This window comes from Mauremys mutica, chromosome 1 (assembly GCF_020497125.1).
Source record: "Mauremys mutica isolate MM-2020 ecotype Southern chromosome 1, ASM2049712v1, whole genome shotgun sequence".
Taxonomy (NCBI): domain Eukaryota; kingdom Metazoa; phylum Chordata; order Testudines; family Geoemydidae; genus Mauremys; species Mauremys mutica.
In genome coordinates, this window is record NC_059072.1 from 67,116,028 (window position 1) to 67,129,642 (window position 13,615).

General features: G+C 40.6%; 1 protein-coding gene across 2 annotated transcripts in view; it reads left to right on the forward strand.

The window, feature by feature from the left end:
- Positions 1 to 13,615, forward strand: part of KCNMB4 (potassium calcium-activated channel subfamily M regulatory beta subunit 4) — an 85,329-nt gene that overhangs the window by 26,291 nt on the left and 45,423 nt on the right. The window contains exon 3 of one of the 2 annotated variants that reach the window (XM_044978711.1): positions 6,162 to 8,887. In XM_044978711.1, coding sequence (XP_044834646.1) covers positions 6,162 to 6,330 — 169 coding nt within the window. In that variant the 3' untranslated portion in view covers positions 6,331 to 8,887. Of the gene's footprint in view, positions 1 to 6,161; positions 8,888 to 13,615 lie in introns of those variants that run through there. The other variant, XR_006572280.1, reaches the window with a different exon arrangement.

Genomic DNA, 13,615 nt, shown 5'->3' on the forward strand with positions numbered 1-13,615 from the left:
TCTAAAAGCATGACTCCAGCTTCAAGTTAAATCTTAGCCAGCTGGTTCCATAGGGCCAAGTTGTGATAGCCTTACTCACACTGAGAAGAACCTTGCTCCAGGAATAGCCCAATTTGATTTTAGTGGGGCAAGGTATTGCTCGGTGTGAGGAGAGCTATCCAAGTTTGGCCCTTAGTGATCAGTTAGCTTGGTCACTTGGCTCAGTGTTTTCAGGGTAGGGATCACTAATCCAAGTTTTCAAGTCTAAGGTGCAGTTCGTAAAATTGTTCTGTTCCCATTAGTTGCAACATTTCCTCTTTAGTGTAAACTCCATTCCTTTACAGCCACTTTTCGAGATGCTCTTCCCAGCTGACTTGCAAATTCAAGATCAAGTATAAGACTTAAATATCTATTTATAATGAAAGTTACCATTCATCACACCTGTAATTTTCCTGAGATTAAGGTACGCCCCCTCCAAAGGCCTTTGGGAAAACATCTATATCTTCTTTCCTATATTTGGGGACCAATTTATAATCCCTCTTGTATAGAGAATTGATGTTTCGTTTCCCATCTCCACTTATCGAGATGCTGGCAACACAGTCTTTTTTGATTTCCCAGCTTGTGCCTGCACCATTTCTCCTTATACAGAAGCTAATTCTCATATTCTGTACGCTCCTTCTGACACTTGGCAAATTTCTCTCTCTGCAGTCACGTTCTCTTTCCTCCATCTGAGGCATATACCACACCAGGTTCCAGCATTCCTGGGTGGTCCCCGTCTGCGTCTTTAGTGGTTGCGAATACTCTATTCATTGCCTGTTTCTTTCGTCAGGGTCTTCCTGTTGCTCATCAGCTTCCTGCTCAGTTGTTTGGATCCACTTGGTTTTCTGGTCAATAAATCCATTCCTCTCCTTAATCCCCGATTTTGGAGTATTTAGTGGCCCCAGCTGTACCTGGTTGATGACTTTCAAGATGTGATGGAATGCACTCCTGTATTCACACCCTCCAAATCATTGTAATAATCTTTGTATAAAATATGCCCCATAAGGTATCATTTGAAAACTAATAACTTGCTGGTCAGTAATATGGTGAAATGTGCATAGCAACATTATAGATAAAGTTATGACCATAAGCTGAAATCATGACTGAAGTGTGTTTACCAGACAAGTCTGGGGAGTGGGTAAACCAATTTCTCAGAGACTAAGGACAAGCTGACTCCTCTAGCCAGGTGTCTTCAAAGCTGATGGGCAGTCACCTGTCAAGTGGCCATTCTTTGGCAAGGAAGGAGGGCAGGAACAAAGATCTGCATCTTAGCAAACAGCAGCATGGAACCTCTTTCACCACCAGACTCCTTGACACCAACCTCACAGCAGGAGTGAACTTTATCTAGGGTAACCCTCAGGAAAATACATTTCAAAGGGTGACTGAACTATAAAAGTAAGGGGCAAAACCACTCCGAGATATCTTCCCCTCCGCCCACCTTCCACCCAAGAAGGCACAAGAAACAGCAGTTGAACTTTGGCATCAGATCCTGGCCTTAGAGTTTGGTCAGCAATGTTACTGGAAACACATGGTAAGGAGCCAAGTCTACTTTGTTTAGTTTTAGTGGTAGGAAGCATTTTATTTTTATTTCTCTTGTAACCATTTCTGACTTTAATGCCTTATACTTGTGCTCACTTAAAAGATGTTTCCTTGTAGTTAAATAATCTTGTTTTATTCTTTAATCAAAACTAATCCAGTGTTGTGAACTGTGTGAGTAACTCCATTTAGGGTAACACACTGTTGCATATTGATCCCCTTAGAAGGCCGACTGACCTAATATACCTGGACTGCCCAGGAGAAGGCTGGACAGTGCAGAACACACAGTTTGGGGGAAAATTCAGGACTGGGGGTGTGTTGGGGTCACCCTGCAAGTAGTAACTCAGTCTGGTGGAAGCCAGAGTGTGGCTGGTGTGTTACTGACAGGCTGCTGGGGTCAGCATTGCTGAACCAGGACTGCAGCTATACACAGACACTCAGGACGTGACCTGCAGGCTGTTTCACTGTTTATGAGTGGCTTGCTTGGGAGCGACACCAGCAAAGCATTGTGAGGTACCCCAGGTTGCAGGGCAGGGGTGACACTGCCCCTCACTGGTCTGGATTGCACCCTGGCATGTCATACAACATGTCTCTCATTTGCAGCTCACAGTCCCATTGACGGAGTGTGTCCGTCAGCTGCTCTTTGTTTAGGTTTTTATGCTGTGATTGAGATTTCTTGCTCTGCTTAGATCTATGAGCTGTTGCTCCTTTTTAAAGTCGTCTTCTGCCCTCCTCTTAATCTTACCCTGGAAAGAAAGAAAGAAAAAGGGGGTTTCGCTTTTATTCTGCGCTCTCCACCCCCACAGTGTCAGAACATATGAGTGTCAGCACAGCTGTATCTCTGAGCCAACACTGTCACGTGTGCCCACCATTTCCCAGGCCTTAGGACTGCAGCCTGACAGGGCCACACCTTCTGGTAGAAGACACCATAGTCTGGACTCCTTTTGACCAAGGATCCCAAGCAGCTTAGGCATCAGGCATTCTTCCTTCACTGCCCCTTCATGAAGGCTGAAGGTGGCCTCAGCTCTTTGAGGCAGTCTGAGTGAAATCTCCAAGCAGCCTCAAACCAAGGTGGTAGTAAAACCAGAGCTTTCTGAGAAGGGGAAGTCAAATTAAAACCAAAGAAATGGCATACAGAACAGATCTGGTGGTACATCACAAAAACTTTTCTTACATGTGTTATAGGAAAATAAGCAAGGTCTTACCTTTCTGGAAGGTGTTCTACCTCCCCTGGGACCCTTTTGCAGGCAGCATTTCAAAGGCTATGTCTACACTGCAAAAGCAGGCGTGATTGCAGCATGTGTAGGCATACCTGTGTTAGTTTTCATTTTGCTAGCATGGGTACCAAAGCAGTGTAGATGTGGTGGCACAAACTAGCAATCCAAATACATACCCAGGGTCCCCAGAGGGCTTGTACTCAGATTGGTAGCCCATGCTGAAGACCGCGTCACTGCATCTACTCTGCTACTGTTACCCATGCTAGCTAGATAAAAGCTATGCCTACCTGTGCTACAGTCACATCTTCACTCTGCAATGCAGAATATCCAGGCAGACAGTTTTTTAAATCTTCCCTCTTGTGGCCACACCCACAACAATTGTTTCCCAGCCAACCTCACATCTCATTTTCAGCGGAACACCCCACACTCACGGGGCCTGTGCCCTTCTTTCTAGCTTCATGACTATGTTTTTACACGTTAATTGACCCGGGTGGAGTTGCTAACCTAAGTGCAGCTCATTGCTTTGCATCTGAATTTAAAGAGAGGGCTCATATAATTCTTATAATTCTCTCAGTGTTCATTTTCCTCTTTATCAAATATAAAATAGATTCATGTATAAGAATACGATAATATCCCTTTAAATAATTTGTGAGCCCTTTAATGGTGCTCTCTATATTCTGTATTTTAGAACCTTCCAAAAATCAGTCAGAGCAGCAGTAGCATGTACTTAGGCCTGGCATATCAGTTTACATATAGTAAACATGTTAATGTGTCATGTCATGTACACAGAAAATTATACAGTAAAAATAATACAGATTTAAAAAGTAGGACCTTTACTGAGTACTCCAATATCGGATACGTTGTGCGGGTATTTGGGATTGAAGAAAATGCTTAGCATGCCTTTGGCTCATTTCCTGTATGGAAAACTTTTAAAAGATCAAGTATAAGACTTAAATATCTATTTATAATGAAAGTTACCATTCATCACACCTGTAATTTGTACAGATGGGTTCCAAATTCTCTGATAGGACACAACTGAAAGGAAGTCTGGCTCTCTCTAATTACACCTTCATTGCCCTAATTGAATCCAGTTTTCAAGTTTGCTTGCTCGCTGTTCTATTTATCTTATTCTTTGATTCGTACCTACTTTAAAAAAAATACTCAGTCTTAACTTCCCTTGCAAGTTGAGAACCGAGAATGGGGATGCTCTTTGTTAACCATTCATTGTCAAATTCCACTCTGTTAGTCAAACATTAGGTACAAAGTGTGACAAAATCAGCATAGTATTTTCTGGGAAAATAGTTTAGATATGTGTGCTTTCATTCACATATCAAATATTGAGGGGGGTATTATAGTTATAGTAACCAATTTACTGTCTGAGTATGCTCCAGGGACACCCAGTAGTAGAGTGCACTTCATTTGCTGTTCTCCTGAATATGCCAAGTTCTTTTGCTGCTGTTTAGTTTTTTATATTGCACTAGCGCCCAGAGGCAGAATCAGGGCCCCATTGTGGTAGGCACTGTGTGAAGGTATAGTGTCACTGACCCTACTATCATAAACCTAAAATTTATGATAGGGCTAATATTCAGTGAACTAACCATCTCCCACTGATTTCAATGGGATGTCCATGGACTCCAGGGGTTACCATATGAACACAGACTATCCATCATTTAGTCTGGAATTCTGTCTTTTCTGGTGGCTGGGATGTTTCAGGGAAGAAAAAAAAGCCATATATTTAATGAATTCCACAGCGAGGTATGTGGGGGAAGAGGCAAAAGAGTTTCATCCCGACTCTCCTGACCCTGAAGTGTGAGGTTTGTTTGTCTTACAATAATCAGAAAGTGACAGTATAGCTGGAAATAAGAGGATCAGCAGCCGATGAGTGGGGTTGTAATCACTGGGCCAAGATCTCCTCTCATTTCCACCAGTTTTCTATCAGTATAATTCCACTGAGGGTGCTTCTGATTGAAACCACTGAGAGGAGAACCATGCCAGCTATATTCAACTCACTGGGCTTAATAACACCAACATGCAAGTTATTGGTTAATATTTTAAGCAGAGCAGTTTATGGGAAGACAAGCATCAGGTGGCACTGGTGCAGAAGAGTAATGTTTGAGATGTCCGGATAAAGTCAGAACCAACATCAGTGCAGATCCTTTTCTGAGGTTTGAAAAAGTTCTGTTCTCCTCTGATAGTTATTGGTATGTGTTTCTCTGCACTTTGTGGCTCTGATTGCAAAAATCGCAGAACTGCCCATGTATCATGAGACTGATTTAACATTATTACCAGCATTACAGTGGGAGCAGAAAGAGGTAGAAATGAGAGAACTTGTCCATAAGATTTCCAGACAAAGTTTTCAGACTTGGGAGGTGCAGATAAACAGTTGATATTTCAGGTGCTTTATCCAAACTGAGTTTCTAAACCTTTTGAGATTCCCCTATTGAAAATTAACAAACCTACTACAGACCTGACTATTAAAATGAATTGGTCACTATGGAAATGGAATTGGCCTCCACCTAGAATAAAATTTTCAATAGTGCCTAAGTTCCCGTGACTTTCAAGGGGATTTAGGCATATTTGAAAAGTTTACTCATTGTTTCCATTGGCAGTTGTTTTGTTTTCACGAGCAAACCACAGATTGACACTACTCAGTATGATTGATAGAGTCTGCTGCCATGAAGCCCTTGTGCTAGGCGATTGTAGCAGTTTAGGGATGAGAAGAAGGCCGTGTCTATTAGGAATTTGCCTCAATTCTAGCAATTGATGGCAATCCACAGAGGTAGTTAGGCTGTAGCAAACCCCTAATGCAGACAAGTGGCAGAACTGCAGGGAAAAGGGTGGTACTGGCACAAATATAACTGGCCTATGTTATATTTGACTGTTACCAATACTTTGTTTCAAGCATTATAATTCTCTCCACACTCCCATGCCCAGTGTGGTCAAAGCTAAAAGTTAATGAGTTCAAATGTTTAAATTACATTTTAAAGTAATTACTCCATTTTGATGCAATTTGACACCTACATATTAGAGTACTGATATATTGTATTAAATGATCATTTTACTGCTTTTCATAAATCACGCTCCGACGTTGTTACATTGCGCTATCTTTCACTGCTTTTATATGATAACCTAAAATCCCAGACCATTTTTATCTGAATGGGTTTTTCTCTGCAAAATACTTCAGATAAAACACCCTGGCAGAATGTCATGAATGTATTTGCAAATTAAAGTGGTGGATGAAATGGAATGATCCACTTTATCATTTTCTACCACTGTTACAAATAAAATGCCATTATTGTTTCCTGGTCAAATGCCTTCCATTGAAGGATGAATTGATACCTGTTTGATGTATATAATTTATTCCTCCTCTCTTTCTTCCCTCCTTTACAGACCAGATGATGTGCTGCTTAGGCGTACCCACGATGAGACGGTCCTCTTGCATTGCTTTCTCTGGCCTCTGGTTACTTTCCTGGTAGGAGTCCTAATTGTGGTCCTGACAATCTGTGCAAAGAGCTTGGCCGTCAAAGCAGAGGCAATAAAAAAGAGGAAACACTCATAAATGGAAAAGTCACTGAAGGAAAAGGAAAAAGTTGTAAGAAAGTCGAAAGTGACAAATTCGACATACCTGCGCCTCCAGTGCACCCAGACATGCCCGTTGCCAAGGTCTTGTCAGGCTTTGGTGTTGCTGATGCCTGAGGATTATTCTTGGGGGACAGCTTTATGAAATGTCAACTAATTGCTTCTTCTGCTATGACAGTAAACAAGAATATTCCACCAAAAGATTCTAAACTGCACCAAATATGCTGTACTGTATTAGACTAAACTTGAACAATGGCTAATTTATCCAGGTCTTAGATGTACTGAGGGACGATACCAGAAAACCCGAAAGGTGGTGAATTTCATCTTTGCAAAACAATCTTTGTTGTTAGTATTTGGTATTAAATATTTAAAATCTTATTTACTTTATCATAGACCGTATTTCTGAAATAATAAAGGATGGTGGTTTTGGTTTTTACCCTTGTTCAATTCAGGTTTTTTTAATTTAAAGTTCTAAAATAACATATTCCACTGATTTTATTTGTCTTCACTGTACTGGAGAGTTTCATTTTGAAATTGACATTTTAATTTGGGCCTAGACAAAATTCCTCATTCATCCTCGGTTGTTTATCTTGCAAAATATTAAGATCCCTGAGGATTTTTAATCTTGTAACTGGAAAACAAATACTGATTTTTATTTGAAAGAGGAAAACAATGCTGGGAATAATCCTGTTGACTCAATAACATTCAGTCCTTAGCAGTTCTATAGTATTCTGTGAGTTATCCTATTAGCGTTATCGGCTTCACAAAGTGGTGATATAAACCAAACACACATAGTTTTGTAGTAGAGATCCCACTAAGATGCTGTGTGACACTTCTAATCACATCCTTAAATTAGAAAGTTCTGAGTCACTTTACATCACTTTGTTCAAGTGATGGTTAAAAGAATAAGATCTCAACTTTTTACAGTCCCTTACTGCATGTAACTAAACTACCATTGTCACAGTCACTACATTGCTGTGTACAGCGCTAACAGTCTCAGCAAAAGGATGTTTTTCAACATCAAAAATAAGATGTACTAGTAACTGAATAACTCAATATCTACATTCCGTATCTTACCCTGTCATTTCCAACTTTCAGCATCGGAAACCTGAGGGATATTTATCCTAGTCGGGTTAGAGAATAAACGTAGGAGGCACATTTTAGTTCAATGCAAAGCTGTCTCTACTTTTGTCACAAGTCTTATTAATGAGATTCCACTTTTCAGTATGTTTCTGATGTACATCATATGATGATATAGTAGATTTTTAACCTTTATTAACAAGTCTAAACCTGCTTTCTATTTTTTTAATCTCTGCCATTCTTAGTGTTGATTTAAATATAGAGATCTAATTGATTGCTTCTGGGCTCATTTGACAATTATCCATAGAAATGTTTCCACAAGAAAAAGCAAACGACTTTAAACCCTAGGAAACATTCTGTTGTCATAAGGTGATTTCCATTGTCTATTATCCTTTCAGTGGTTATTGTATGGATAACAATCAAATATTCAAATGCTTTAATAGCTTTTTATTTTGGAAATTAGCATACAATTGGGACAGCATGGGGTAGGACCCAGGGCTGTGAATTAGGAGGCCTGCAGTCTATTCCTAGTTCTGCCACTCCCCTGGTGTTTGACGTTGAGGATGTCACTTAATCTTTCTGTGTCTCAATTTCCCCATCTGTCAAATAGGGATAATGTTACACTTCTCAATAAAGTGCTTTGAAAGCTAGGACTGAAAAGTGCTATATAAATGGTGTATACATAATTCTCTGCTGAAAGGCTCATTCTCCGGGAAGTGTACCTTGTATCATCCTCCTCCTTTAGATACGCTCTGAGTCTGAGGGGGAAAAAATTGCCAGGATGAATAGAGGTTGTGATTTTTTTCAAACTGCCTATGGAAGTTTGGCCCCTTTTGAAAATACAAGCCTGCTAGTTAGCAAAGGATATGTCCTTTTATTCAGTGACAGTGTCTAGATTCCACGACCTCTGTTTCATGTGCTGCAATCCTGTTGCCTTAGCAACACACTACCTTAGCAACAAACTGAGCCATTCCATGGGTTTTATTGTCACTCTGCAAATCAGAGAAGATTGCTGGCTTTGGGCAATTTTGCCATTTGAGGGAAATAGTGGCAAGCCCACTTTATATATGTTTCCATTGACACCCACTGGGCACGACTCGCTACAGGCAGTCTGTATAATCTTTATTCGATGCACATTAAAATATCTTTTATTTTTTCAAAGGAGATAGAAAAATGTGGTGAGATTCATCCAGAGTTGGAGGCAGCAGCTTGGTTCTCATAAATCCAGATTAACTAAATCCTCTCTATCTTTGCTGTAAAAGCTCTTGTGACTGAATTGTGTGGCTGATTCCCTGAGCAAAGGTAAGGCGTGAATTGAATCCCTGTAGTCAAACTGAGTTTGTTCAGACATCACAGCTGTAAACCTGCTAGAATTGTGACTTGTGGACACCACTGGGAGTAAATCACAGTTATCAGGATGATACTAAATCACCTTTTGTCTTGCAGAGCAGTTGCAGCCTGAGTAAACATAGAGAATTCAATTGGAAAGCAAAGAAAGGCAGTAAGTCTTTTTCCAGCATGCTCTACAGCAGTGTTTCTCAAACAGGGGTCGCTGCTTGTGTAGGGAAAGCCCCTAGCAGGCTGGGCTGGGCCGGTTTGTTTACCTGCCCTGTCTGCAGGTCCAGCCAATCGCGGCTTCCACTGGCCGTGGTTTGCCGCTGCAGGCCAATGGGAGCTGCTGGAAGCAGCGCGGGCTGAGGGACTTGCTGGCCACCACTTCCAGCAACTCCCATTGGCCTGCACTGGCGAACCACGGCCAGTGGGAGCTGCGATCGGCTGGACCTGCGGACGGGGCAGGTAAACAAACCGGCCCGGCCCGCCAGGGGCTTTCCCTATTCAAGCAGCGACCCCTGTTTGAGAAACCCTGCTTTACAGGCTGTGGAATAGTCAAGGAAAGAATTAATTCTTCTATCACAGCCTTTGCGTTGGTAATATAGAAATTTCCAGCTAATCCCTTCTCTTGATGACTGCCTCTTGGGATTTCCTACGTTAAAATTGTTTTATTGATTCCCTATTGGTGTAGTATATTTTCCAATATTTGTTGCATATTCTCCAGATATCTCCTGCTAAGAAAGCATCTAATTTTAAGCAGATCAGACTGGTTCGGTTCTCCATTTCATTCAATATTTATATTGCCACTACTTTGAAGGACTCCACTTCCTCATGCTCTCCAGTGTACAGCTTTATTCAAACATGTGCATTCTCTTTCATGTGCACCAATTTGTTTATATAATATTCAAATCCATTAGCTTCTTATGCTTATTTTTTATAAATCTCATATGAAATGATTTGAACATTGTTTGTTTGAGCCCATCTTCTCTGCCATTGTGTTTTGCATGATTTCGAAGTCGTAACAAGTTAATAAACATTCAGAGGTGGATTAGAAAATTAACTGCTATGTTAAGAAACTTAACTCAGTTTACATGAGCAGGAGAGGAACTTCTGATTCTGTCTGTGTAGCATTCAAAAGTAAACACGCACACTCTGTGGTGTAAATATAGCCCGTTTGGAGTAAAGTGTGTGTTCTGTGCAAAATTGGTTGGAATTTGAGAGCTATAGTTCCACAGTCTGTCTCTTTAAGGCTGGGCCTCTGCTCAAAAATCAGTCCTGGTGAGCCAGCGGGAGGTTGCAGCAGGAATTTGAGCTACTTAAGCAGTGGTCTGTGTGAGCTGTGTTGCCTTGGGTTGTTACAGGGTTACCAATAAAGAGTTCCAGTTTAGACAACATTCTGGTCTCTTGAGTGTAATCTCTGGTGAGGGAGGACTTCACTAAAGCTCACCAGCAGAAAATAAAGTGGCATACACCAAAGTCCTGAGCAATAGCCCGTTCCAATGGACTGCGAGCTGGGCCCTAATCAACCGAAATGTGATAGCCAAGCATTACAACAAAACAGTTATTTGGATACTCCTACCTTCACAGAGCTGGTTAATTCCTTTGGTGAGAATTAGACACTATGAAGATGATGTGACTGGATTTTCCCAGTTTCTAATGCTGTGGAAGTATAATGGAATTTTTAAAGCTGCTCTCACCTCTATCCTCTTGTAGTCCTTTGCCTCAGCTCCAGACATACAAAAGTTATCCTTCCAGTGCCATATATGTATACCTACAACTTTGAGGCATATCAAACAAATCTCTGCTTTTGGTACAACAAAGAGTCTATATAGCTTGCTTATCCTCCAGCGTCCAGATGACAAAGCAAAATGAAAGACCTTGGTTTAATAAGGGAGATGCCAAAGGGAAAAATAGGTTAAATGTCTTTAAATCCCTAGCAAATGGACCATTCTTTATAGCGATTAAATAAACTTCAAGAAGTGCAAGTCCCTGGCAGCAAGAGATGTAATTTCTATCCATGACACAAAGAGTAATAGATGTATTTAAAATGTTTAAATGTATACCAGTGAGGAAATAATATAGATGCTGGGATAGTGTGGACTGCATGTTTATAAAAGAAGTGGATTGCTAAAGGATCTTTTGTCAGTATTGTAAATCCATGTTTTTGAATAACAAATATCCATTTTTGCAAACTTTAAACTGTCTACAAATATTTGAGGGACTTAGGTGAAACAAAAGGAATTATCTAGAATAGTGCAAAAAGCATCAGGGAGGGATTTATGATATGTAACCTATTAGACTGTGGAATAGTTTCCCAAGAGAAGGGACAGAAACTTCATAGCTGAAGTCATCTAAAACATGGAGTAGGTTTGCTTCCATATTTAATTTCCATGAAAATCAGCATGGAGCAGCTGCCAAGCCTCTATTGAACTTAAAAGCCTTCCCTAATTTTGTCATCTAAAGAAGTTGTTAAGATGAAATGTCAGATTAACTATCATCTGTACCAATGGAAAGCATAAAAAACATGAACAAGAAAACCTGGGAAAGAATGATTGTGCAATCAATCAAACTGTCTTGGAAGATCACAGCCTTGCTGAATGGCTCAGACTGGATGTTTACACCTAACTGGGAGAGGGTAGGAGGTGTACCATTTGAACCGATGTTCTGATACTAAAGCGATTGCCTCCATGTGCAGTGTTTAATTCAGTTTTATCATTCTAATGGAGGTTTGCAATCTCATAGTCCAGAAAACCATTTTCTGTTCATTATACATACATCCTGTAGATTCAAAAAGCTAATGAGAAAGGTAAATACAGTTATACAGTATGATGAATTCTATGTGAAATAAACATTTAAAAAATGCACAACCCATTTCCAAAGACTCTGTAATGCATAGATTAATCATCCTGAAAATAAATTTCCCAAGAAGGCTAAGACTACTATAAGCTTCTCTGGTCCTGTTTATATAAAGGATGATCTGCTGAGGAAGAGTCTTTATTTTAATAATATACAGCAGTATAAAATATATGCCAAGCTCTTTCATAGCTTTTTGATTCATTCCGGGTTTGAGTTTCATTTGTTGCTCTCTAGAAATAGTATAGGAAAGTCAATTCTCACAAGCTGATTCGATGTCGCATACTAGCTTTCACCAATTGACATGTTTCCTAGGCAAAGCAGATATATCAGAGGAATAAATACCAGGGAGGGAGAGGAATTATTTAAACTCAGTACCAATGTGGACACAAGAACAAATGGATATAAACTAGCTATCAGGAAGTTTAGACTTGAAATTAGACGAAGGTTTCTAACCATCAGAGGAGTGAAGTTCTGGAGCAGCCTTCCAAGGGGAGTAGTGGGGGCAAAAGACATATCTGGCGTCAAGACCAAGCTTGATAAGTTTATGGAGGGGATGGTATGATGGGATAGCCTAATTTTGACAATTAATTCATCTTTGACTACTAGCGGTAAATATGCCCAATGGCCTGTGATGGGATGTTAGATGGGGTGGGATCTGAGTTACTACAGAGAATTCTTTCCTGGGTGCTGGCTGGTGAGTCTTGCCCACATGCTCAAGGTTTAGCTGATTGCCATATTTGGGGTCGGGAAGGAATTTTCCTCCAGGGCAGATTGGCAGAGGCCCTGGGGGGTTTTCGCCTTCCTCTGCAGCATGGGGCACGGGTCACTTGCTGGAAGGTTCTCTGCACCTTGAAGTCTTTAAACCATGATTTGAGGACTTCAGTGGCTCAGACACAGCTTAGGGGTTTGATACAGGAGTGGGTGGGTGAGATTCTGTGGCCTGCATTGTGCAGGAGGTCAGACTAGATGATCATAATGGTCCCTTCTGACCTTAAAGTCTATGATTCTATGAAATGGACAGAATTCTTATGGTTGGAAGAGAGTCTCAGAAAGAACAGTTCTCAAAGAAAATTAGTACTTTCATTTTGTTCTCAAAATCCAGGAATGCCAAAGCAGTGTTGTTCAGAGACCAGTGAAGTTTCCCTGTCTTTGTAACTGCAGCCTGAGGACAAATCCAACCTGGGTGTTCTTGCTGGTGGGCTGAAATAAGAAGCATTTTCTAGTCCTTTTTTAGGGAATAAGCAAATATTATAGATTGTGTGGTTTTTTAAAAATTTTTATATATAAATTCATACACAACCCTCTGGCTCTTGACAAGAGGCTAATATGCAAAGTCTGGGCCTCTCTGCAGGCAGTTTGTGGGGCTGCACGCTGAGTTTTGAAGAGTAGCCGTTTTAACACATGGCTATGACTTTCTTTGATTTTGCAGGATAGTATTTGCCAGCTCAGCCTAGCTTATTGGTGCCATTGTGAAATTCGCAAGTTAATTTTTGTAACTGCACGCTGTAGGAGCAGTACAGTTAACATTACATACCAAAGAGAGATTTGATGGAACAGTGGCGGATTATAGAGTCCTGGGATAAGAGTGGAAGGTGGGATTGGAGTAGATGATCTCAGAGATCGTTCCAGTGCCAACTGTGAGTGAAAAAGGAAAAACTGATAGTTGAGACCAAACAAAGACTGTATCAAAAGTAGAGAGAGGAAGATTCTGGAATCACTGAGCACTGGAATGTCTGCTTTGATGAGAGGAGACTTAAAATTGGAGAGCCACCTCAAGGTCAAAATTGACCATGCTTGTTAATTGATCCCGGAAGGGACTAGAGTGCGAGCCTTCTCTTAACTCAAAAATATCTGACAATTACTTCCAGTTGAATAATAACAAAGGAGACTGATACTGTGAAGCAAAGAGTGAGTAAGGCTAAAAAAGATACATTAATGAACTGAAGTGTTGTCATGACAGTGGAACAAACTGACACTGCTCATTTTCTGGTGAGACT